Here is a 27,586-nt window from a genome sequence, read left to right on the forward strand (position 1 = left end):
AATACTAAGGCATGACTTACAAAAACTCAACAATAAATTTCAACTTAAGGGTATAAAACCTAGGAAATGACCTTTCATCACAATCCTCAGACTTGATCCCATCAATCCCTGGACTCAGTCTCTCCTACCTGAACAAGACAACCTTCCATTTTTCTTGTTTGGAAAAGTTATCTGGAGTTGATGGAACAAAATCCAAAATTTTCTAAGATTCTTTTTAATCATTAACCATTTATTAAATGCACAACCACTATAAAGAAAAAAACTTATAACATTTTGTAAGTACAAATAATATATTTTATTTCATCCCTGAAAACAACAACAAAATAACAAACATGTTCACATCTAATAAGACTGAACAATTATTCCAAACTTTACCTGGCAATGGTATATAATTAATTTCTTCACATAAAGGTCGAGTACAGAGAAAGTTTGGAGAACTACCTTTCATGATAGAGTATTTTCTCATACTTATTTTAATAAAACATAATAATTATTGCTACTATGTGTGGTAGCACATTATAATAATGAACAATCTCCAAAACTAAATTCAATATAGTCTAAATCTAGAAGCTAGCTGCACTTAAGCAGTTATTATAGACAATAAATACTATGAAATATAGGACACCACATGGTAATTAAATTTGCTACAAGGGAAATTTAAATAAAGGTGTCCTTTGCTCTATATTAGAATTAAGTTTAGGATCTCTTGTGCTATATACATCAACTGTTTTCCTAAAAAGATAGTCAATCTTATCCTTTAAATTATATCTTAAATGTTCTTATTTCTAAGTAGCCATTACATAAAACAAACATCTAATGTATCTGTTATACAAACCCAAAATTTCATAAAGCAGGATACTCTTACATAATGCAATGCCAACATTTCCCAAGCAGTTTAATGCAGTGCAAACACCTCTGCACATCTATACATCTGGCTGAAGTCCTTAAGAGCCCCAGTTTCACAAATACCTCTGTCTCCCTTCCCCTGACAACATAAAGACAAAAATCATCCAAATATGGGGAAAATGTGCTTTCCTGACATTGAAAGGGTTAAACTTTTTAACATTCATGTCTGTGAAAAAAATCATGAATTAATACTCATTTTTAATTTCATCATAAAAATATCTTATAGTCTTCAGATTACATGTAAGAAAGTCTTACTTATGAGACTAGGGGTTACTATTTTAATGATATTTAATTGTCCCAATGTTTAGAATAGGTTACAGACAGTGGCTACTACCCATTTCAAGATTATACTCTTATAAATGTAATTTTTAAAAATATACAATAATTAACCTCCAGTTATCCTGAAGGATAGTGCAAATGAAGACATTCTTTGGGTCATGATTTCAAAACATTATTTTCAATGATACCTTCTTTCTCTGCTCATAATCTGTGTAACAAAATATAGTACTGGAAGTAAACACACTTTCTAACAGTATTAGTCTAACAGTTATATACATTAAGAACAAATAACCGAACGAGTCAACAACAATATTCTTCACTTGTCTGAAAAACATGTTATATATTTAAATAAATATTTTATAGAATGGACCCACGTCTTTCAGTGTTTTTATTTCAGCTCGATCTCAAACACAAAAGATTTATACAAAGATCACCTACCTGCATACCACATCAACCATGTTACCAAATTCCCTTTAAGGATATAGTACAGCATGGGAGAGACTTGCCTGAAAGCAAACTAGTAACTTTTAAAATTTATGTACAGAATTAAGAGTTCCATGAATCCAGCACATTCCTTGAAAATGTGGAGAGCTGTGATTGTAAAGCATTACTCTATCCTAGCCAGCATTTTACTGTAAAAGCTTCTCTGCCCTAGGATATAATCCATGGTGGGTGCAGCAGCACAGGGTGATCTCCAATGCTATCTAATGCTGCCTGACGCATTAATCCTTTTGTTCGTGGTCACTGGCACCAGATTCCCACTAGTACCATTAGTAGTGTTGGTTGCGGAACCGTTCACAACAATATAGTCGACTTTGTTCTCTAGTTTCACCAACCGTTGTAAAATATCATCCAAAAGGACAGCAATTGTTCTTTTTAGATCCGCTGGGGGAAAATAAAATCAAAATAAACCATATTAAATATTGACAGAGCACTTAATATTTGTGTTTTCATAGTTCGAGGGGAAAAGTGAACAATGATTGAGTATTCTGAAAGAAAATATACTAGGAGAGAAAGCACTCACACCACAAATATAAAAGGCCTAATCATTTTAATCAACAGCATCACATACAGAGCTTCTTAAAGAAATTTTGGAGTTATAAAATATAAACACTCACACTTTTCTAGTGCAGTAAAACAGATTTGGAGTCTGGTTCAAAAATTAGTACCCTGTAAGGAACCCATTTACCTTGAATTTCTTAAGCAATTTGTAAAGATGACTGTGAACTAAGCAGGTAAGGTAAAAAGGTAGCTGAGCTAAGTAAAAAATTCAATGAAATGCAGAAACAAGAAACCTGGAATCATGAAATGTGGGGGAGCTTATCATACAGTCTGAAACGTAGGGGAGCTTAGGATAAAGGGCAGAGACCAGGAACCTGATTAATACAGCAGAGATAGCAGCAGTAGCTCTGACTTAAATTTCTTCCAGAAATGATGGGGAAGGCTAGATCTTCTAATCTCTTTGGCAGGTTAAGGGGTTTCGGTAGAACTGTCAAGAAAAAAATTATGACCATTTTCCTCCTTGAAATTCTCTTTTCTCAGGTTTCCCAAAGGCACTCAGCACACATTATGTACTTGATCAGTTACAACTAGTATTGTTTTTTGTTGTTGATCCTGGACCAAAAAAAAGCAGCTCAAGCCCTAATCTGTGACCAGGGTAAAAATTATCTACCAACAACTGGTAAGTTTACTGATGGTACTCTTATTAACATATCACAAAAAGCACTAGCAAAAGAAAAACTAAACTGGACTTCATCCAAATTTAAAACTTTGGGACATCAAAGGACTATGCAGCAATCGAAAAGACAGCCTACATAATGGGGGAAAAAGTCACATGTTTGCAAATCGCACACTGACAAGGACTTATTATCAGGAACACACAAAGAACTTCCAAACTCAACAACAAAAAGATAAACAACCTAATATTTTAAATGGGAAAAAGGCTTGAATTGAGACTTCTCCTAAGATATGCAAATAGATAATAAGCACATGAAAAGACGTCCAACATCACAATGAGATACCATTTCACATCTACTAGGATGGCTATAATCAAAGAAAGAAAAAATAAACAAAATTGGGACACATACATTGTTAGTGGGAATATGAAATGCTACAGCTTCTGTGGAAAAGCCTGGCAGTTCCTCAAAACACTAGACATAAAGTTACCACATGACGTAGCAGTTCCAATCCTAGGTATATACCCCCAAAAATGGAAGGCAGAGACTTTTAAATAGATACTTGTATAACAGTGTTCATTTCAGAATTATGCGCTATAACACTATAGCCAAAAGGTGGAAACAACCCAAGTGCCCATCAATAAATGAAGAGGTCAAGAAAATGTGTATATAGGCAATAGATGCTGCCCAAGCGAGAGAATATTATTTAGCCATAAAGAAAAATCATGTTCTGATACATACTACAACATGGATGAACCTTAAAGACATTATGCCAAGTGAAATAAGCCAGGCAAAGGACAAATATTGTATAATTCCATCTATATGGACTGTCTAGATAAATACTATATTTTGCTATGTATAATGCACTCCTGTGCATAACGCGCACCCATGTTTTTGGACCAAACTTTCAGGAAAAAAATCTTTCATTTTAATTTTTTAATTCAATTATTTCTTTATGTATATTTAGAAACAAACCCAATTATATCATTCCAGGGTATTATTTTGCATGCAGATTATATTATTGCTTCCTAGAGTTACACTTTTAACATATAAGCATAAATAAAAGAATAAAAAACATTCTTATAGATACAGAATTAGTACTATGCGTGTGTAACACACATCCTTATTTTTCCTAATGGGCAAAAAAGTGCTCATTATACACAGCAAAATACAGTGCATACACAGAAAGTCAGGTAGAGGTTACCAAGGACAGGGGAAGGGGAAATGGTGAGTTTTGCTTAATGGTCATAGTTTCTTGTTTGAAGTGATGCACATTTTCAAAACTTAGTAGTGATGGTTGTACTATGAATATAACTAATGACACTAAACTGTACACTTAAAAATGGCGAAAACAGCAAATTTTGTGTTTTATATATATATATTTTGTTTTGTTTTGTTTTTCTTACCAAAATGTGAATATTTTATATGTATCCTACCACTAGGTTAAAAAGAAAAAGAGAGAGCTAGAAAAAGGGGTAGAGACCGTTGTAGTGGTAGGTGGGGGTAGAAAGTGGTTAGAAAATGCTTATTACAAAATAAAACAAAAAGCCCTAACCGGTGTAGCTCAGTTGGTTGGCACTGCCCCAGAGAGCAAAGCGTTGCTGGTTCCATTCCCGGCTGGGGCGCTGGCCTGGGCTGTAAGCCCCCATCCCTGGTCAGGGCGTGTGTGCCAGGGGCAACCAATCAATGCTGCCCTCACACACTGATGTTTCTTTCTCTCCCTCTCTTTTCCCCTCCTTTTCCCTCTCTCTAAAAATAAATGAAATCTTTTTTAAAATAAAAATAGAACAAAAAATATACAATGAAGTGAGGGGGAAACTTCATTTGGACAAAGTGGAGCCAGGGAAGAATGAGACTTTCCAGGCAGCGTGTCTGTCTTCTGGCATCAATCATCACGAGCATTGATACATTCCAGGTTAGTGGGATGTAAAAGAAAAAAAAGGTACAAGAAAAATCCTTTAACAAAGAGTATTTAGAAATGAAAAGTCTTGATATATACAACTTCTTTCAAATTGTATCCCCCCACAACATATATATTTGCATAGAGAAAGATAATAACAAAATATAAGAAAATTTTTTAGCACATGGTGAGTCTACATGAAAGACATATAATGTTTACCCTACAATTATCCCTCATTTTTTGTAGATTGAAAAGTTTCAAAATAAAAGCCTGGGAGAGGAGATATTGTTTATTAAGACCTTCCAATCAAGAGTTATAACAGTATCTGGTAAATAGGAAAGAATTAAATATTTTTTAAGGCCTTCAACAACAAGACCAAAAGATAACCACACAGACCAGCTTTCCCCTGGCAGACACCTCCGGTAGCATATTTGAAGAGGCAGCAGTAATCTAGGCCAGAGAAGGCAAACAAGAAAAGACTAGGGGTAGGGGGCTCACCAGCTTTTTAAAATAGAACGAGGCTAAAACCCTGGGAAGTTGGACACCAAGCTGATGTGTGACATGAATTTTAAAGGCACAGTCTAATCATGGATTAGAGTTGGATTAGGAATAGCAATTAAAGGAAAACTTGGGATTAATGAGAAACAACTATATGATAACTTTACTTGAACAATATTCTAAATTATCATTAAATATCCCCTTTCACATTTTCTAAAATCATTATTTTAATAAAATGTTACAAAATACCTGAAGGGCTTAGCCAAAGAACATACACGTATACCCTATGGACACAGACAACAGGGTGGGGATGTGAGAGGGAAGGGGGAGCAGAGGCGGAGAGGAGGGAGGCACAGGAGGGGAACATGGGGACAGCTGCGGTAGTGTCAACAATAAAAATTAAAATATATATATTATAAAGTACCAAGAAATTTTTATCTCCTTCACTCTGTGCTATAAAATCAGTTAATGGAAAAACCAGAACATACTAATGTTTCCTGAACTTGGGATTCTTTTAAATATATCAAACTCCCCTTTTCTCTAGATTCATAATACAATTTTATGTGAACATTTCATGTGACTGTATATTTATAAAAGTTTATGTTTATAATCATATGGGAGTCCACAGTACTTCCCCATAAAGTCCTATCACTAAAGGAGCTAGCAATAAGAAATCTTGGGTCGGCTTTAGCTCAAGCGGTTACTTCATCATGGCAGTCACCAATAAGAAATCTTTCCCTACCATGGGCCCCTGTGTTCAGAACCCCTAAAAGCAACTTAGAAGTGGACGGACACCATATCATATCAATCCTGCTTCACCACACAGTAGACATGCAGCAAATGTTTGAAAAGAACATCTGCTGAATGTCTGATTCATGTGTTTGGTAGGTTGGGATTGACATGAGGATCAGATTTAGAAAATAAGTCCTTTAAGGTTGCTCTATTTCTGTTTTAAGCTTCCTATTCTGAGAGAAGAAATCAAACAGTTTAAAAAAAAGAAAAGTGATAAAAATCACAAAGGCACATAAGAACATAGTATCTGAAAGATACTATCAGAACAGTACCAAGCCCAAGTATTTCACAGTACACAATTATTTCCTGGTACACAAAAACCAAAAGGAGGACATAACACTTTTAAATATACTAAAGATAGCCTAAGAAACACAGGAAGAAAGCAGTGCTGTTACCAGAGTCCAAGTCCAAGGATACCTAGTGGAAAACTCAGTCTGGCAGAAGCTAGCACTACAAAGGCAGTAACGCCTGAGGCAGAGAAAGAGGAAAATACCCTAGCCTTTTCCTTCCTCCTACTTTCCAAACCTGGGCCAGGGCCTCCCACTGGCTGAACCCAGGCAGAAGCTAGCTGATGTGAGAACCTGCAATATGCCCTGGCTGTATGGCTCAGTGGATTCAGCGCTGGTCTGAGAACCAAAAGATCACTGGTTCAATTCTCACTCACAGCACATGCCTGGGTTGTGGGCCAAGTCCCCAGTAAGGGGTGCATGAGAGGCAACCACACATCAGTGTTTCCCTCTTTCTCCCTCCTTTCCCCTCTCTAAAAATAATAAAATCTTTAAAAAAAAAAAACAAACCCTGCAAAGTGCCATTTACTATAGTTACTCACCTCCTGGAATCACTATCCCTTGAAATACAGAACAGAACAGAGAAAGGGAAGGAATAAAGTGAGGGCAATCAGGCATAGGACCGGCACAAATGAAGGAAGTAGATTTCTGAATTCAATTGTTAGCAAAGAATCTCTCTAGTGATAAAAATCCAGACAAAAATAGGTCCCAGGTAACACAAGCATTAACCAAACATTGCCCTGTTGTAGGAGGCTGTGGAAAAAAAAACATGTGAAAATACTCTTTTAAACAGTAGCTTTCTGCTAAAGAAATCAGTGAGCATGTTCTAAATTATTTAGGGTTTCGGTATAAATCAAAATTAGCATCTGTAATATGAAGCTAACATTATAGTGTCAACATGTTTTGAAATCCTCTAGCCAATTTCTATTGATTTATCTCCTACTTATATCTCAACAGGTTTGGTTGTTTGTATTCTTAATGTGAGCTGCCTCAAATCTGTGGTATAGAAGGACAGGCAGATACTCTAAGGATAACCACGTGTGTACACAAAAAGGGAACAAAATTGTAGTAAAATGCAAAATGCCTTCTCTGGCCTAGATTACTGCTGTCTCTTCAAATATGCTACCGGAGGTGTCTGCCAGGGGAAAGCCGGTCTGTGGTTATCTTTTGGTCTTGTTGTTGAAGGCCTTAAAAAATATTTTAATTCTTTCCTATTTACCAGATACTGTTACAACTCTTGATTGGAAGGTCTTAATAAACAAATGCAAAATTGTAGTAAAATGCAAATGCACTGTGTAAATCCAAAACTTTTCCTTATTATTTTTCAAATTCAAATTGATATTTTGCCACCACTAACATCAGCTTAATAGTACAAAAAAGAAAACTTAGAAGTCACCTTCTGATTATCGAAGTGAATTATCCACAGTAAAGCTTTATGCTTCCTTAAAAATGAATTTATCTATCAGAGCAAAACAGCATTGTTAGTTAAAAGTGGTTTTAAAAACCTCATAAACTCTATAATTAAATGTACATTGTTTACTTTTACATTTTTAATAGGACTACCTTCTTCCATTAAGAGCTGAATAAATTATGTTATTCAACAAATATTTTATTACCTCCCTACTTAAGACTGCAAGGTACATTGTTTAGATCTCATAAGTGGATCAATATGTTCCCATCAAACTTTAATACAAATTAAATGCCTAGCAACAGACGTACTTTCTGAAGCTGGCACAGCAGAAAACCGAGGGAGCAGTGAAAGTTCCCGCAGTAAGCACTGAGGCTACCCCTCCCCTCCGGCCTTTTCCTCTCAGTCAGATCCCGGAACGCGTGAGAGCGCTACACTCCTCCCCTGGGGAATCTGACCAGCTCAGGAGGAAAAACCTAAATGCACTGAGGTATTAGAGATACCCCCAAAGAAAAAGACACTGAAGTTGTATTATAAAGAACTGGCCTTTAAGAATTGGCCTTTATCACAGATTCCTGGGAGGTAGCCTCTCAATACTTGGAATTTCCTCAGTGATAAGAGCCTCTTTGTTATTCATAGTGGGCCCCTGGGACCACACCTGATAGTTTATTTTTTAAATTATATTTTATTATGCTATTACAGTGGTCCTGATTTTTCCCCGTCTGCCCCCCTCCACCCAGCACCCCCCACAACCCTCAGGCAGTCCCCCCACCGTTGTTCATGTCCATGGGTCACACGTATAAATTCTCTGGCTCCTCCATTTCCGATGCTGTATTCTACATCCCCATCGCTATGCACCTGATAGTTTATATTAATAAGGTGTCTCAGGGTGAGGGTTCCTAGGTAGTGTGTCCTAATGAGATGATGCAGGATGAGGCCTATCGATGCCAGAAAGACCAACCAAGTGATTAGAGGATTAGGGCTTTTCAGTGTTGGGGAAAAGGCTGGAAATGGAGTTCAACTACGTGTCCAATAATTCAATCAATCATGTGAAACCCAATAAAAACTCTGGGCATGAAAGTTCAGGTGAACTTCCCTGGTTTCCAATATTCTTAATATTTTTATGTATTGATGTTCCAGATTCTATGGGGAGGAGAGAGCAGAAATTTTACATTTGGAACGTTCTCAGACCTTCCCTATGCATCTCTCCCTTTGGCTGGTTCTGGTTTTCTCTGCTATAATAAAACTGAAAGTATAGTGTTTCCAGTGAGTTCTGTGAGGCAATCCAGTGAATTATCAAATATGAAAGGGTAGTAGGAAGCCTCGAATTTTTAGCTAGCTAGTCAAAAGTGAAGGTGACCTGAGGACACCCAAATTTGTGACTGTGTCTCAAGTGAGAGTAGTATTGTGAGGGATTATGCCCTTAACCTGGGAAATGTGGCCTTACTCCAGGGAGCTGCTATCAGAAGTCACTGCAAAATATTAAGACTGCTCCCAAGAGAATGTCCCAGTCAGATCACCCTGCAGTGTCACCACCAAACAACGCAGCACTTCCTATGAAGCTTTTATTGTCTCACTCTTTAAAAAAAACCTCCAAAGGCTAAGGTTCACCCCCCACATACATTTGGAAGGAACACAGGAGAAAAGCTATCATTGATAACCTTAGAGAAATAACAAAAAAAAAGCTCTTAGAAATTAAAAATGAGACAAAATGAAAAACTCCATAAAGAGTTGAAGAAATATCTCAAAAAAAAAGCAAAAAGACAAAGGTACTGGAAACCAGGAGAGTAAATAAAGGAAAATTACAGGACTAGTTCAGAAGGTCCAAATGCTGAGTACCAGAATTCCAAAAAGAATGAACACAATGGGAAGGAAGAAATCAAATAAATAATTTAGAAAAAATAACCCAGAATCGAAAGACACAACTTTCAAGATTCAAAGTACCCACTGAGATCCCAGGACAGGTATGAAAGGAATCCATACCTGGGCACAGCACAGAGAAATTTCAGAACAGTATGGGACAATATTACAAGCTTCCAAAAAAATAAAGTAACAGGGCACAGCCAGGGCCCCCCTAAAGGGTATTTGTAACAGGTCCAGAAAATGGGATGTCCAAGAAAAAAATATATTCTCCTTACCCCAGAGCAGGCCACCATGGGGGACAGGAGTCTTGAGCAGGGCCATTAAGAGTCATTTTGCATGTCAGTAACAGGATAGCTTCACTCCTCATATGCAAAGAGGGTGATTTTGCATATCACCAAGGCTAATCAGGAAGGTTTTAAAAAAACAATACAGAATGTAACTGGGAGAGGGAAGAGGATAGACAGGGGCCTGTGGGAGAGACAATGGGACACAGACTCTGGGGAACAGTGTGAAGACCACACGGAAAGAAAGAGGGGAGAAAGGACTCTTTTTAGTGGGCCATGAGAAGGTGCCACACAGTTATGGATTAAGAGCTGGAGATCGCGGCCACCCAGCGGATGGTGCTGAGAATCGCGAGAGGCCTGCCTAGCCGAGCGCCGGACTTCGGTTCTTTTTCCTTCTGAAGGACGGTACCCCTGACTGGCCTGACTGGGCAAAGGGATGGGGAAGGCAGGACTGTGTGCGTCCTGGTGTTTGTTTTAAGGGGATTTTGAGATTAAAGTGCGACATTTAGCAATTAATCAAACCTGTATAACTTTTGAATAAAGAGTTCCTTTCCTTTTCACCCAACTGCTATTCAGAGCCGTAACTCCAAGGGCGGCAGGCAAAGGACCTATGGGCAAAGGACCAACAACGGAGGGACCCCGGGGAAGGGGGGGGTCGTTTTTTCGGTAATAGGATCTGAGCACCCCACCCCCACCACGGGCCCATTTGTTCGGTAACAGTAAGTCATGTGTCAAGGGTGAAGAATCAAAAAAAATACCATTAGATTCTCAAATAGAACACAGGAAGCTAAGAAGGAAAGAAAAAAAAGGACAAAGCCTTTAAAATCCAAAGGAAAACTATTTCCAAACCAGGATTCTATACTCAAACTTCCAATTAAGCATGAGGGTGAGGGGGAAGGGATACTTTCCAGATATGCAAAGGCTCAAAACTTTGGCCTCACTTCTACCTTTCCAAGGAAAGTACCAGAGAATCTGTTCCCCTAAAATAGGGTGTAACCAATAAAGAAAAACCCACAGGATTCTAGGAAAGAGGAGATCCACCACGAGAGAGGTAAAAGGAACTAAAAGTAATGGGAAAGCTGATGGTGGAATGAGATAGTAAAGCAATTCACAACTATAAGCCTAAAGAGGAAACCAGTCCAGATCAGCGCAGATCAAAACTTGAGAAAGACTTCAAGATAAGAGAAAGTGATAAAATGCTTAATGTGTCTGAATATACTGGAGGAAATTTAAATAACTATGGGGGAGTTGGGGTAGAAAACTAGATAAACCAAAATCAATGCTTATTAATTTTAGAGGGGATAATCAAGTAGTACAGGAAAGGAAAAGTAATCATAATGTACTACATGGTTCAGTAATGAATGCCATTAACACAGCCATATTAATACAAACACTGAGTATTGTTCTAACCAAAATTATGATGGGGAAATAGCAGAACAAGAAGGACGTGTGTGTGTGTGTGTGTGTGTGTGTGTGTGTGTGTGTCAGAGAGAGAGAGAGAGAGAGAGAGAAATCTGCCTGGGCTAGGTAGGATGCAATTCTGGGTAAGAAAAAAAACTGAACCCTTATCTTGCATAGTAGGAAGTTAACAAATAACATCTATAATTGAAAAATCAAGAAGTAGTTCATAGAGCATGCTATTTAGGGGTTAGAGGTAATCGCCAAAAAGTCATATTAAATAATTAAAAATGGCAGGCCCTGAAAAATGGGAAATTTTAGAACTGCTGGGGGCTGGAAGAACTTTTTATTACAAGAATAATTAACACATTTTGATTCTTTAAATACATACAGGTATAACTTTAAAAAAACACTGAGCCCTGACTGGTGTGGTTCACTGGGTTGGGTGTCATCTCACAAATCAAAAGGTCGATGGTTCAATTCCTGGCGAGGGCACATGCCTGGGTTGCTGGCCAAGTCCCCAGCTGGGGGTGCATGAGAGGAAACCAATTGCTGTTTCTCTCTAGCACAGCAATGTTTCTCTCCCTCTTTTTCCCCCTCTCTAAAAATAACTAAATAAAATCTTTAAAAAATTTTTTAAAAACACTGAAATAGAGAACACAAAGTGTTCAATCTCCTGTCTCTCTTTTTTTAAGTATTAAAAGCAAGAAATAACTGGCATGCATAAAGGACCTAAAACACAGCTTGAAACTGGGATGTGAAAGGGAGAATGCTAATAAGCAAATTACAGCAAATGCTGCCTTGCAGGAGTTAACAAATGTTACAGCAAATGCTGCCTTGTAGGAGTTAACAGATGTTATACAATCGATGGTCTGTACTGGAATAATTGAGAAAATATAAATATGACCTAAGTATGATGATTGTGTTGTGATTATGTAGAAAAAGATCATTTTTAAGACATACATATGGAGCCCCAGCCAGTGTGGCTCAGTTGGTTGGGCGTCATCCCACAAACCAAAAGGTCACCGGTTCGATTCCCAGTCAGGGCACATGCCTGGGCTGCAGGTTTGGTCACTGGTTGGGGTGCATATGGAAGGAAACGAATTGATATTTCTCTCTCACTTGATGTTTCTGTCCCTCTCTTTCTCTCCCACTTCCCCCCTTCCTAAAATAAAAATTAAAAATTAAAAAAAAAGGTATACATAAGGAAATACCAAGCAATGAAATGTCACTATGTCTACAATTTAAATATTCTTCAAATATTAGACAAAATATTGCAAAATGTTAATAATTGTTAAAATGGATATTTATATTATTTCAATTTTTAGTATACTTGAATTTTTCATAAGTCAAAAAAAAATTACCTTGTAAAGACCTGAGCATGAAGTAAATAATTAGATTTCCATGACTATCTTTAAAAGGGGACAGACTAAAGAGAGGAAAATTAAAAATATTCTATAGTTATCTTACCATATCCTGCCATCGAAGCTCCATTCTCGACATCCATTGTGTTCTTATTTTCCTCTGCTAGAGCTTTAACATACCTTTTGCTTAAATCTAGTATTTGTTCACGTAATTTGACACTGCTTTGATGTCTTGGTTGTTGAAAAGTATAGTGGAGTAACATCAATCCCCAAATAAGTCCAAATATAAGCAACAGCAAACTCAATTTCTGGGACATATTTTTTCTTGAGATTGTAAAAATCATTTCTCATGAAGCTTCAGACTCAGCCAAAAAGTGGCAACTAGAGACAAGCCACCAAACAGTCAAGATTTTTGAAGGAAAAAAAATAATTTCCTCCTCCTCCTCCACTAATATGGTATATTCTTCATCTTCAGCAAGGTTGCCTCCAACTCTCAATTAACTCTGTAAAATAGAGAACAAAAAAGGCCATTAGTCATAACCTATCTCAGTAACAGATTAGACAATGACAGATTTAAGGAGAGATTCTACAAACAGTTTTGATTTGGATTTATATCAACTTCTCTGCCATCTTTCTCTACCACTCAGCAAACTTTCACAAGTTTTATCAGTTTCATATACATAGCTCTTCAAAATTTTAAAACAGAAATGTCAATTTTTGGAAAATACCTTAAAAAAATGCCACCATAATCACAAAATTCTTTGAATGACTTCTTGTCACTTGCAACTAAAATTATGAATATATGATTTATAAAAGATCTCATCTATTCATACAGGTTACCAATATAAATGTCTAAAAGCTATTACTCCTCTTTTAAAAAAAAAATAGTAGATGCCAAAATGAAAGTTAGAAATGAGGAGAAGTAAAAGCAATTGAAAAATCAAAATGCCTGACTGAAAAAAAACCTACATATAAGTAAGTGGGTCAATATTTGAAAATGTCACTAGAAAATATTAGTAATAGCAATGAGATAATCAATGAGAAAATATTAGTAATAGCAAGAAGCATCCAAGCTAAGATTAAAAATAAGTTATAATTTCTAAGTTTATACCAGACATAATGTCAAGTATTAAAACAGTTTTGTGTTAAAACAGGTTAGAAAATTGTTTTATGATTTCAAATTTACAATTCTAAATTTTAAATGATACAAGTATATACTTTTATGATTTAAGGAAAAATGAAAAGTTATACTTCAATTTTTTTAAAAAGAGAAAGGTGATGACAATCACTGCATCTAGAAAGACATGAAGAGCAAGAATATGTATGAATCACCAGTGTCCAGTGAAGAAAACTCTTCAAGGGGTGGGGAAAGAATGAAGATGGTAAAGGGGTTCAAATACATAGTGACATAAGGAAATCAGACTCAGGGTGGTGAGCATACAATGCATATACAGATGATGTATTACAGAATTGTACACTTGCAATTAATAAAATGTTACTAACCAATGTTACCCCAATAAACTTACTTTTTTTAAAAAACAGACTTCCAGTCAAGATGGAGGTGTAGGTAAACATGGCTCGCCTCCTTGCACCACCACAGCAAAAATTACAACTAAACTACAAAACAGCTATCACCCAGAACTGTCAGAAAATTGAGCTGTATGGAAGTCCGACAACCAGGGAATTAAAGAAGTCTCATTCATCCAGATAGGTAGGAGGGGCAGACCCACACTCACATGTGATGGATAAAAACTGGGAGGGGTATCTCAGGAGCCAGGGATCCCAGCCCCACACCAGACCACAGAGCCCAGGATTACAGTGCCAGGAGGATTAGTCCCCATAACTTCCGGCTGTAAAAACCAGTGGGGTTTGGGGAAACAGAAGAAACAGCAGGATTCTCAGGGGTCTCCTCTAAAGGGCCTGCAATGGACTTACACTTACTCCCTCTGGGCTCCAGCACCACGGCAGCAGCTAGAAGGGCACCCGTGGCACATGGGGAGGAACTGAGTGTCTAGCACCAGGGCAAATGCCAGCGGACAGCTTCCTCCCAGACAACTCCAGAGGCCAGGCAATGGCATTGTCCCCTCTCTGAGGCCTCCCTCACACAGAGTCACAGAGTCGTAACATCATATCTGAGACTCCCTCATCAACCCGGTTCACACAGGTTGCCCTGCCCTGGTAATTACCTAAGGCTCCACCCCATCCAACTTACCAATGTGCTTTTCTACAATAGGCCACACTACTAAGACAGTCAAAGCAGTTCTACCTAATACACAGAAACAAACACGGGGGGCTGCCAGAATGAGGAAACAAAATAATATGGCCCAAATGAAAGAACAGATCAAAACTCCAGAAAAAAGAACTCAACAAAATGGAGATTAGAAATCTTTCAGTTGCAGAGTTTGGTTATTAGGGCTGCTCAAGGAACTCACTGGGTTCTTCAACAGCATAAAAAAGATCCAGTCAGAAATGATGGATTCACTAATTGAAATAAAGAACAATTTACAGGGAAACAACAGTGAAGTGGATGAAGCCAAGAATCAAATCAATGATTTGGAGCATAAGAAAGAGAAAACGCACCAAACAGAACAAGAAGACAAAAGAATCCAAAAAGGATAGGCTAAGGAGCCTCTGGGACAACTTCGAAGGTACAAACTTCTGAATCATAGGGGTGCTGGAATGGGAAGCGAAAGAGCAAGAAATTTAAAACTTATTTGAAAAAATAATGAAAGAAAACTTCCCTAACTTGGCAAATGAAATAGATATAGATATAAAAGTCCAGGAAGCACAGAGAGTCCCAAACAAGATGAACTCAAAGAGACCCACTCCAGGGCACATCATCATTATAATGCCAAAGGTTAAAGATAAAGAGAGAATCTTAAAAGCAGCAAGAGAAAAGCTGAGAGTTACCTACAAAGGAATTCACATAAAATTATCAGCTAATTTCTCAAAAGAAAGTTTGCAGGTTAGGACGACTGGCAAGAAGCATTCAAAGTGATGAAGAGCAAGGACCTACAACTACAGAACCAGAAAAGGAGAATTGAGAGTATAGACTCCTAGGTATTCTGGCAAATGAAGATTTAAATGACAGTCTAGAAAGTACATATCCAAGGCCAAAAAGGAAGAGACTCAAAACCAGAGGCAAAGAGGGAAGTATTGTTAAATAACAGCAACAACCATTACTATAATCACTTTGTTTCAGATTCTGTCCTAAGCCCCTTATATGAATTAAACTAATTTAATCTTCACAACATCCCATACTAATAATATTCTCATTTAACAGGTAAGAAAACTAAGGTAAAGAGAAGTTAAAGAACTTACCCAAAGTCGTACAACTGGACAGTGGTAGAGATCGTATTCAAAGCTCAGGCTCTTCACCTCCTCCCCTGAAACCACGCCCCCCACACACACACAAAAGTTCTTAATTTATTAATCCTTTCAATGTAAAACATGCACAATCACCACAGATGGAGTCACTGAAGAATCTTTATCCCACCTCCCTTTTTATTTTTTTGGCCAGCACCAACACTGGCCTTTGCATTCCCCCAACTTTCTTCATTCTATTCTAGTGTTCCTTTCTGTTTTCTTGAAGTTGTCTTCTCATACATGCAGTGTCTTGCAAGTCTATGTTTGAATTAATTTTTCTTTGCAAGGAATCATAAATCATGCCAAAGCCAGCTGTCCTGCCACAACAAAATGGGATCTGAAGCCAAACACAAAGATGACATCTGGTGTGGTCTCATACACTTCGGCTGGTTTTTCCTGAATTTCTGTCTTAGGTGCTGGTGCCTTCCCAGGATGCGGGACATCAATGACCCTCCATTTCCACTTTAGTAGTCTGTTCGGCGTGAACTGCCTAGTCCAGATCGTTACTGTGTCATTCATCATGGTGGCTGATCTTCAAGCAATCAGGGAAAGTAAAGGCCACTAGACCTCTTTTATAGCAATAAAACGACTAGAGACAATTTCTGAGATGTTCTAATGTCCTAAACTAAATTACAGCAGGCCAAGGGTGGGAGGAAGTGACAAGGGAGGTTAATCATTTATCAGCAGAAAGGCGGTTTGGGGCAGGGGTGTTGTACAAGACAACAAAAGAAGGCTCGCATTGCTGAAAACTCTGAATCAACTTCCAAGCAAGCTATCTCAGTTCCTACCTGAAAGGAATACAGGTCCACCAGATGCTACCACATCCTCATGAACATTCCAGACTGGACTTGGCCCACTTAGGCAGTCCAGAAGCATCAAAGACTACTTCCTTAAGGACTATCCCTGAACTTTCTCTCGTTCACCTCCCCCACCCCTTATCTATAGCAAATGTATATTCTTTCAAAATAACTTACATCTTTTTTCTCCAAACCCATTGTATAAAACAGCCCCATCAACTCCAGGACAGTGGACATGTTTGTCTTCTCCATCTAGCCCTGCCTCTGGTGGTTTAGGTTGCATGTCCCAGGACCTGGTCTTTTTTCTGGCTAGCATATGCCCCAATAAACGCTTTCTTTCAGGACAACATTTAGTCTCAAAGGTTTTTGTTGAACAAAAACAGCAGCAGAAACTGCAGTAGTGAACAAAGACTGAGTTCTTATGTGCCTGATTCTGAAGTAAAGATTTCACAAGATATATCATTTAATATTTGCAATGACCGCATAAGGAAGTTGTTATTCTCACTTTAAAGATGATCAAATAAAAGTTTAAAGAGGTTAACATGCCTAAGAATTGTATCCAGGCCAACAGACTTTGTAAAGGCACAGGAACTCCATTTCTTTAACATGAGCCTTCCTCCTTTCTGTCCGTCCACTCCCTTCCTTAATCACTAAGTCCCTAGGCCATCAGATTCTGGTCAGCATCAAACTGTCCTAAGAACAAAGCCTCAGGCCTGTTGAACACAGAAACAGAGTTTGGTCAAGCTAAAAATAGCACCTTGACTTCAGCTGTGTTTCAGCCCTATGCCCACGAAATCAGAATGACCCAATGGGTCATGCCCTCCCAAAACCAGACAGGCTATGGATAACGACAAGACCTGATACAATGATCAGCTACTCCCCACCGTGGCCCCAGTGAATCAGCAGAACCCATGACCCCAACTTCTTTAGCCATCATTATTAATGGTTCTTTCCCCTGGAAGCCATTGGGTCTTTTTGGCTTACCTGCAACTCCAGGCTTTGCAACATTTCTTCAACTAATAAACCTCTATTCTGTTTGCTGTGAACTCCTATTCACATTTAATTGGGCTTTGATGAGCAAAGGTGAACTGCCTGGATCCCTTTTAGTCTGGTAACAACTCCATGCCTCAGCTTTGGCAAGAAGTACAAGTCCAAAAGTTCAGCGTATTTACGTCCATTCAGTGTGTCTCCCTTGCTCTAAAAAGGGTACTTCAATCCAGCCCTATCAGAACTCATAGGTTTTATAAAACTCCACAAGTGATAAATCCCAAGACTCTAACGGCATTAGACAGAGAACAGGAGGTTCGTGGAGGGGTAAGGGATGCTTGAGTAGACGGAAACAGTGTAACATAGGGAGCCTAATCTATGGAACATAAGGTCCTCCCAGGTAAGTACAAGCTTAAGAATGAAAAGCAGCTCACCACCATGAACTTTGCTTAAAGGGTGAGTGGCAGTACCAACACCAGACACAGAATAAAAACAGACTGGTAGTGAATAAGGAAGAAACATAGCCAAAGAAGATATGTCCCCAAAGTAATATATCCCAGGGAACAAGGAGACCTAGTTTAAACCCAGTACTCCCTAAAGATCTAAGCTGCAAAGATTAAATAAAGAGTCTCTTATTGCTCTATACTGGCTGTATATACTGGCTTGACTGTACCATCAGATTCAGAAAGAGCCCTTCCTAGCCTTGACTATACGGAATGCATCAGCTCACCACTGCCCTCAACACTATTAAAGCAGCCCATTCCAGAGAAAAGACAACTTTTTATAGGGACCAACTACTAGAGTAAGAAATGTAGATGTTTTGTGGCTTGCTTGTATTTGTACATGTTTTTCTATAGTGATAGGAAGTAAAATATTTTTTAAAGATTTTTATTTATTTATTTTTAGAGAAAGGGGAAGGGAGAGAGAGAGGGAGAAAAACACTGATGTGTGAATGTAAGAGAAACACTGATCGGCTGCCTCCTGCACACCCCTGACCAAGGGCCTGGCCCACAAACCAGGCATGTGCCCTGACCAGGAATTGAACTGGTGACCTTTCAGTTCACAGGCCAGTGCTCAGTCCACTGAGCCACAACAGCCAGGGCCGAAGTAAAACATTTAGTATGAAAAGGGTTTGTCTTTGGGGATAGCAAAGAGGTGAGAAATTGGGAGTAGTTAATCCCACTCTACACTAGGAAACTAGGACACCAAAGAATAAAGTGTGTGGGGGCGCTACCAAGAAGAAAGGATACCCTGGAGCCTTCTCCAAATTAAAGAGATTTCCAGGAGCCAGTTAATGTCTCACAGAAGTCTGAGCAGGACTAAGGTCCATGAGGATTACTACCAAGGGTTCATTTAAGCAAACAATTCCAAGCAAGCTCAGCAGAGATGACTAAGATTCCTACAAAGACAAAATTCAGCCTTTGGTCTCATCTGAGGGACTGCTTCATTTTAAAGTCACCTAGAGAGTTTTTTGAAAATTACCAATGCCGGGTCACATGCCATATCAATTAAATTAGAATGTCTGGAGGTGGGAGTCAGTCATCACTATTTTTTGAAGAGCCCCATGTTATCCCAATGTGCAGCAAAGTTTGGGAACCACTGTTTAAATCTCAAATTTCTTCATGAAGCATCAATGATAGCTACAGGTAGGGCCACTGAAGTCAAATTTACAAGTCTGTTCATCAGGTACGACGTGTAAGATTCCTACCTGGACCTACCTACAATGACCTTGAAGGGGGAAGGATAAGGGGAGAGATAACAGGTGACCTATGCTGGGACCCAAGCCATTCCACCCATGTAGGTGTCAGGGCGGGAGGTGGAGTGAAGAGAAGGCAAAGAACGTCCACTGATACCACTTTAGTCTCTAAGGGCATTATGAATACACTGTCCTGTTCTCTGAGAAGCATTTCTGTGATTTCATATGGGAAAAAAAGGAGACAAGAAACTGTAAATTCTTTAGCAACTAAAGGTAATTTACATTGGTATTTTTTAAAAGAAGTAATTCTAAGACTAAACCTTTAGAAAAGAAAGGGTTCAATGTCTTATTTTCATGCAATGTTCAAGGTTGCAAATGACAGAGGACTTAATACTTTGAATCTCCCCAATTGTCCTTTATGTTTCAAGTACTGGTCCAGCTCCTGGAAGGCCACTTACGTCAGGATGGAGACAATAATTAGAAACTTGTAGTAAAAGGCCTATAATGTAGCTGAAGACTTACGGCTACCATCTAGCACAGAATTTATTAGAGCCCTTCCTCCACCAAAATAGTCTGCAATCTAACCACTTTTTAATCCTAACTTCTAAGCCACTGTATTGTCTACTGATCACTTAAAAAAATACAACTTCAAATCTGTTGTAAGTAATAACTGGAAAGTTTTTAAAAGCAAAAAATAAAATCATTTTTGTTATTAAATCTTCATCATTATTATTAATTTTGATCTAAATAAATTCCTGAATATTTTTAGGATTCCCAGGGAAAAGTTCTCACCCAGCTGCAGAATTTACAAAAGGAGTTACAGTCCATGTGGCCCAAAAGTAGAAGAATTACAAAGAGACACACTTAAAATCAAGTACCTTGGAGGGTCCTAGAGCTAAAGAAGGGTAAGAGTGTGGTCCAAGTACCATCTCCTCAAGGATTCCTGCAGCTGCTTCCTAAGTGGTTTCCCAAATTTCTCTCCAACCCCACTACAAGCCATTGTCCTCACTGCAGCTAAAATGTTTTTTCAAAAACAAAAGTCATGGTTTGAACAGTTATAATTTGAACATTTCTCTGAAGGAGACATGTAAATGACCAGTAAACACATGAAATTATCATTAGGGAAATACAAATTAAAACCATAATGAAACACCACTTCACATTCGTTCAGATGACTATGAAGGGCAGCAGAATATGTCACCCCAAAATACGCCACTTTGGAATAAAAATCATTTTGAGCTGAGGATAATGATAAACAGCAGATGAAGGACGGGCTCCCTGCCCACCTCCCTTTTCTCTAAAAGACCTGAATTTGCTGACAGAAAGGTGAAAACATTCTTATCACAGGAGACTAGGAGGAGTCTATACCAACACACCTAACCAAAACAATCTTTATTTTCCACTGGTTTCCCTCTTATATTTACCTTCCCACAACTTACTCTCTTGAGGAATTCAAACTCCTTTTCCTTTGTCTTGTCACATCTCCACAATTCTTTGCCTAAATGGTAAATAAGGTCTCTGGCTTAACTGCTTAAGAGTTTTCACTTTTCTGATGCTCTGTATTTGCATATGAAATAAACCTTTTTCTTCAGTTAACCTGTCTTTTGTCAGTTTAATTTGCAGATTCCTGACTGAACCTAAGAAGGTAGGGGTAAAAGATTTTTTCTTACAGCTTTTGGGGGTTCAGAAGGAGTCACTCCAAGATATGCCTCTATAGTATACAAGGTCTTTCTGGAAAAGAGTCCAAGCACTGTTAATATGAGAATGGTTTGCTCAACATCCATGTAACCTGACAGCCAAGGAGAGTGGACTGGAATGCACATGCGTAAACAATGATGACTTCACTGTACTAGTCAGTGGGGGTGGTAGCAGCCACTGAGTGAGCATGTGCACTGTGTGGCCATCACATTCAAAATGACTGAATGGGCAGGGCAACGAATCTGCATCCAATTCTGCATTAAGCTTAAACACTCCTCTGCGGAAACTATTCATATGATTCAGAAGGTCACAGCTATGAGCAACTGGTGATTGGCAGCTTCATCACGACAATGCGCCTGCTCATGCATCACATCTCCTGCTGGGATTTTTGGCGAAATATTTTGTACTAACGATTTTGAGCTAAGGGCAATTTTAGCTTCAGGCTCAAGAGAAACTTCTGCGCCTCCCTTTAACTACCTAGGAAAACTTGAATTAGGGGCCTTACCCAGAATAAGAGGTTAACTATAAAGCAGAACAAACTTCTATTTACTAAGTACCTGCTCTTATTATCATCCTGCAATGACCACTAAAGCCCCCAAAGCACCTTCCCTCCTCCCCAGCTCAGGTATCTATACACCCATGTTCCACTCTAAACCTCACCTGTGTATGGGGTTTCTGGCTCTCTCCTGTATATAGGATTCCCTTTCAGATTTATAGGCTAAATTTGCTTATTTTTCTCTTGCAAATTTGTCTCATGTCTATTTGATTAGACCAGCCAGAAGAACCCTGAAGGTAAAGGAAAGTTTGTTCTTCACCCACAAGCCATTATCAAAAAAACATGTGTCAGTATGGGCATGGAAAAACTGCAACTCTAGTGCCCTGCTGGTAGAAATGTACAATGGCGCAGCCCCTGTGAAAAACATACGGCAGTTCCTCTAAATTAACCACAGAATTATCATATGATCCAACAATTCTATTTCTGGGTATAACCACAAAGGAATTGAAAGCAGGGCCTCAAAAGAGATAATTGTACACCCATGGTCATTGCAGCATTATTCTTAAGAGCCAAAGGTGAAAACAACCCAAGTGTCCATCAACAGATGAACAGATAAACAAAATGTGCTATATACACGTAATGGGTTAATATTCAGCCTTCAATGGAATATAATTCTGACACAAGCTACAACATGGATGAATCTTAAAGACATTATACTAAGTTAAATTAAATAAGCCAGAAACAAAAGGACAAAAATTGTATGATTGCACGTACATAGGTGATAGAGCAGGCAGTGAGACAGACATGAACAGAGCAAGAACCATATCACAGGCCAGGTACCAAAGGTAACCAGGGCTGAATACCCCAGGTGCTTAGCAACAGATACCTGTAAGATGGGACTTTGCCCCCAGGATGACATTTCCTCCCCTAGCATATTGCTGTTGGGAAGTTATAGACCCCCTGACCTTTCACATCATTGGTCACATGGTTCAGACCCTCCCCTGGCTTATCACTTAGTCAGGTAGAAGACCCCCTCCTTAGTGGAGGGACAAGGGGGCTACAGTGACTCCCATACAAGCCTCTGCAAGTGCACTCCCTTAAGCATTAAGCCTTCAGGACAATGAGGTTCTGATCGTAAGAGATAACCTTAGGAACAAAGCCTTGGGTCTGTTGACCAGAGAAAAGGAGTTTTGGTCAAACTAGAGAGAACATCTAGGCCTCAGCTGTGTTTCAACTCCAGGCCTAGAAAAGCAGCAAAACCAGAGATGTCACGATCAGCTGCAATAACCGAAGGCTGCCTGCCCTGGTGCTGGGCAAGAGTAGAGAGACCGTGACCCTAAAATGACACACTTGGGGAGCTGATGAATATTCTGTTGAGATGCTCCCCTCAAATTCCTGCCTTTAAAAATCTGTAGGGCAAAAAAAATAAAAATAAAAATAAATCTGTAAGGCGAAAAAATAAAAATAAAAATAAATCTGTAAGGTGAGAAATTCCGCCAGAACCCCTGCCCTCTCTCCCTCTCTCTCCCCTACCCCCGCGTCACTCTCCCTCTCACGCTCACTCAGCCAAAGGTACAAGAATCACTGCCTACTCGTCTCCTAAGGCATTTACAGCTGGAAAGGCAGCTATCTATTAGAAAAAGGATACAGTATGTTCACCAGAGCTCAAGAGGTTCAGAGAATTCTCTCCGAAAGACTCAGAAACAAGTCCTCCACAGATCTGACTTTGGAATGTAATTTCAGGGGAAAGGGCCCATTCCTAAAATACTTCTCTATATAATACTGCCTAAGGCCAATATCTGAGCGGAAAAAATCAACATAGGACACAGCCATTCACTCCTAATTATGTTTAAGATTTAAAATGTGAATTGTCTTGAGAGGAACTACACTTAAATTCCAGCTGAGATACAGAAATATCATATCTAAAGATATTCGATCATTTTTAGATGGCATATTTGGGGCAGGGAAGAGAAGACTACAGCACTCAAGAGTACAACGACAGAAAAAAATAGGTAAAGCAAGTCAGGGTTAAGAAACAGAAAATGTTAAGGCAAAAGGGAAACAATCACTTTGCCATACTAAAATTTGAATCTAAAATATATCATGCAGTGCCAGCCCTGGCTGGTGTGGCTCAGTGGGCTGAGTGGCAGCCCGCAAACCGAGAGGTGGCAGGTCTGATTCCCTATCAGGGTGCAGAGCGCAGGCCTGGGTTGCAGGCTGGTTCTGGCTGGGGATGTGCAAGAGGCAACCAATCCACGTGTCTCTTGCACATCGATGTTTCTCCCTCTCGTTCTCCCTCCCTTCTCCTCTAAAACTAAATAATAAAATCTTTTAAAAAAATAATAAAATGAAATATATCATGCAGTACTAGATATTTCAGTCACTGCCTCAGCCAACGGTCTTTTTGTGCGTTCCCTTCTACAGCTAACTAGCACTGGGCTCCTTCGCCTGAGGCCTTGGACAAGAAGACGCCCTTAAGAAAACCAGGATGTCAACGAAGGGCAAAAAGGGAAAGAACTCACAAAAAGAAACAATGAAGTTGGATTAGGGGATTGACAAAGCAGAGTTATAAAGAAGCAGGTATAATAGGTAAACAGAGGCTCTGAGTAAACGAAAAAAGATACAGCAGGGAAGAAGGGAACTAAGCATGTCAGCAATGCAGAGGAAGCATATGCAGCTCACAAAGAAAAACATGAACTGGTCAGTAGAGATTCTTGTTTGTGGCACCTTTCTAGCTCTTTCACAGGCATCTCCTTCCTCAAGGTGGAAATATACATTAAGACACAAATAAATGACTCAACAGGTTTACGTCCATTTTTTCCCACATTCAAAAGAATGTCTAAAAAGTCCTTATCATTGAAAGTCTGAGGTAGAAGAGTCCTTGGAATCAGACCAATTCACTATTTTAGAGTGGAGGAAATTGAGAACCACAAAGGAACCTAACGTCACACAGGTAGTGACAGAGCCGGGCCAACAACCAAGGTCTCCTGTTTCTGTAGTCATTACCCACTGTCCTACACTGTACTAAATAACACCAACATAGACACCTTTTTTTCAAAACAAGCATTTTTGCCACACGTTTTTAAATGAATCAGAAATCTTCATGTGTATATGCCATCTCCCGCAGTTTAAGTAAGTTTTCCACTTATTTATTCTCTGGCTCTCTGTTACTCTTATGAAATACATTCATTAGAGTTCTCCTTTTCTTCTGAAAAAATTTTAAATACATCTGTACCTAAAAACATTACACAAAAAATTCCTCAGGCCCCATTGGTTTTTCCCCACTATAATTGTTCATTCAAACACAGCATCACTCAGGACGTGTTATTTTACATACTGCACAGTAGTGTTTGAATTCAAAATAGTACAAAATAGTCATTTTAGGTGAAAAAAAAAATTTCAGCTTAGGACCATAAAGAGTTTTTTGAAGAAAAACTCATCACCCATGTCAGTGAAATTCAGGAGAAAACAGTGCAAGAACAATTGAAACTAAAGAGGAGCTGAAGTGAAATGTTTTAAGTCATTTCCTTGCAAAATTTATTACAATACATTCAACAACATATCCTGAAAACAAAAATTACAACTTGGAAACACAAATCCCAAAGGGAGGAAATTACTAAGCAGTGGGAAAGAGTGGAAAGAGGCAGAAAAAAGTTAATTCGTGGTTGAAAAGGTGGTGAAGCCCTAGGTCAGGACAGCAGCACACCTGGGTGCTTACTCTGCCAAAACACCTCAGCGCCTGTAGGGATCCCGCAAGGACAAAGCCCGGGGAGGGAGGTGAGCAAGTCCTGCAGAGTCATCAGTTTCCTAAGAACATCTTAAAACAGCAGAAATTAAGAAGACAGCACGCTTCTAAAAATTCTTTGCTTAGGTTTAAAGTGAACAAGGCATAAAGTGAAGAACACACAACCTATGGTGATAATTAAAGAAAAACACAAAACTCACAAATCCAGAGGCTATTTCAGTGTAGCTAATGAAAGTATTACATGCAAAAGATTTGTTGTCGAATAAAGAATTAGTGGCAATGTAAGCATACTACTTATTATTCTAACAATTTAAGGGTGTATATCTTATTTCCATTTGATTGATGAGAAAACTCAGGTTTACAGACTTCAGTTAACTGAGGTCACAAAGCCAGGCAGTGACGACCAGGACTGGAACCTAGGCTATCTCAGCCACACTTAACACGGCCTGCAAGAGTATTAGCCATCTGAGTTCATACTTACCAGTCACCCAGGAGCTGAGTTTTGAAGAGGGAGTAAAAAGGGAGCATCTGACTTTCTCTCAAAGTTGTGGACAAAAAAGGGGCTACATACTAAACCTGCCAAGCTCTGGGGAGGCCTCCATGGCAGGCCTTACGAACTCAGAGACCTAAAGTGATCACATAGAATGGTCTGAAATGAAAACTTCCTAACAAAAAGTGAGTCGTGACGGGCAGTCCTGTCTTAGGTTGGTATCTTCCCTGGCAAAGGGCCTTACCTTAATGGAGCCTGTCTACTGTCTTTTTGCATCTACAATAACAGACCTTTGAAATGTCAGGATAACTTCCTTTTTCCAGGCCCCTCCGGACATAACCGCTGCACCAGAGCACAGACCACAGAACTTCTCACTGTTGTTATTGTGTTAACTGTTAACTACCCTATGCCCACCGACATAAAATAAATTCTGTGTCTGCCCTGGCCGGGTAGCTCATCTGGCTGGAGCATCATCCCAATACACCAAGGTTGATGGTTCAATCCTTGGTCAGGGAATATGCAAGAATCAAGCAATGAATGCATAAAAAAGTGGAACAACTCATGTTTCTTTCTTCCTCCCTCTCTTAAAAAAAAATCAATAAATTTTAAAAAATATATTTTAAAGAAGCATGAAGTATATGTCTATCCCTTTTACTTTGTATCCAACCTTAAGAGATTTCCCCTCTGCTTTCTCCCACCTTCCTAACCTAACACCGATGAATTTCACGTAACCCCCTCACGTCCTCCCCTATGATTCTGATGTATAAAATAAGTGGTAAAACTGCCATTTCCTGGAGCATTTTCTCAATCAGTTGAGATTTTGCTTCCCCACAATTATCGTCAGTTTGGCTCAAATAAACTTACAAAAATTCTTACAGATTCGGACGTTTCTCACCTCCTCAAAGTAGAACAGAGCTGAGCTGTCAAAAACAGAGAAGGAAGCGAGAGCGGCTGCCGCGCAGCCCCAGCACTCCATCCCTGCAGCTCAGGTCCCTCGGTCCCGCGCCGGCGGCCCCAGGACCCAGCCCGCCTGCTCTAATCACGCAGCCAGGGCCACACTCAGTTCGCTCAGTTCTCCGCCCGGAGCCCAATGGCCCGGCGGTCAGACCCAGAGGGGCAGGGACAAAGAGCCGCCTGACCGGCTGGTCCCGAAGTCGGGTCTCTGCGGACGCCCAGCGGCAGCAGCCCGGGTGCGGCGGCGGGGCGGGGCGCAGCGGAGGAGGGATGGCCGCTGGCCGGAGGGGTTCCGCGAGCGCCTCGGGTGGGCAGGCTGGGACGTCCCCAGCCCCCGCTTCCCTCCTACCTCGTCCCCATTACCTTGTCTGTGGGGTTCTCGCCAAGGGGCTCTAGGGCGGCGCAGCGAAAGCCGATTAGAGGGCGTCAGCTGCGTCCCGCGCCGGCTAAGCAGCCTGTCGGCTGGGATGGAGAAAGGACAAGACTGGGAATCAGAGACGAGGTCGGTTTCCAGCTGGTGGAGATTCTACTCTTCTCGCCGCTCACACTCCGCTTCCGCTCCGCCTCCCAGCTCGGCCCGGCCCTTCCCCCACTTCGGAGACGACTCGGCCGCAGCGCGTGGCATTGTAGGAGTTGTAGTCCACAATGCGGAAGAGGCGGCACGTGCTTCAAGCCCGCCGGCACCTATTTCAGGTCGGGACC

The 27,586-nt window shown here is 39.7% G+C and overlaps 1 protein-coding gene across 1 annotated transcript; it reads right to left on the minus strand.

The window, feature by feature from the left end:
• Positions 1–316: 316 nt before the first annotated feature.
• Positions 317–27,441, minus strand: CCDC126 (coiled-coil domain containing 126). Its single transcript, XM_054564591.1, has 3 exons — positions 27,248–27,441; positions 12,762–13,158; positions 317–2,070 (listed from the first exon to the last, which is right to left on the minus strand). Exons 2-3 carry the CDS (start codon positions 12,997–12,999, stop codon positions 1,886–1,888), a joined length of 423 nt encoding a protein of 140 aa, XP_054420566.1. The 5' UTR covers positions 13,000–13,158; positions 27,248–27,441; the 3' UTR covers positions 317–1,885.
• Between the last annotated feature and the right edge of the window lie 145 nt (positions 27,442–27,586).

The sequence above is a fragment of the Pteronotus mesoamericanus genome, unplaced genomic scaffold, assembly GCF_021234165.1.
Source record: "Pteronotus mesoamericanus isolate MK-2021 breed Mesoamerican mustached bat unplaced genomic scaffold, CSHL_Meso_final scaffold_85, whole genome shotgun sequence".
In the NCBI taxonomy this organism is placed as follows: Eukaryota; Metazoa; Chordata; class Mammalia; order Chiroptera; family Mormoopidae; genus Pteronotus; species Pteronotus mesoamericanus.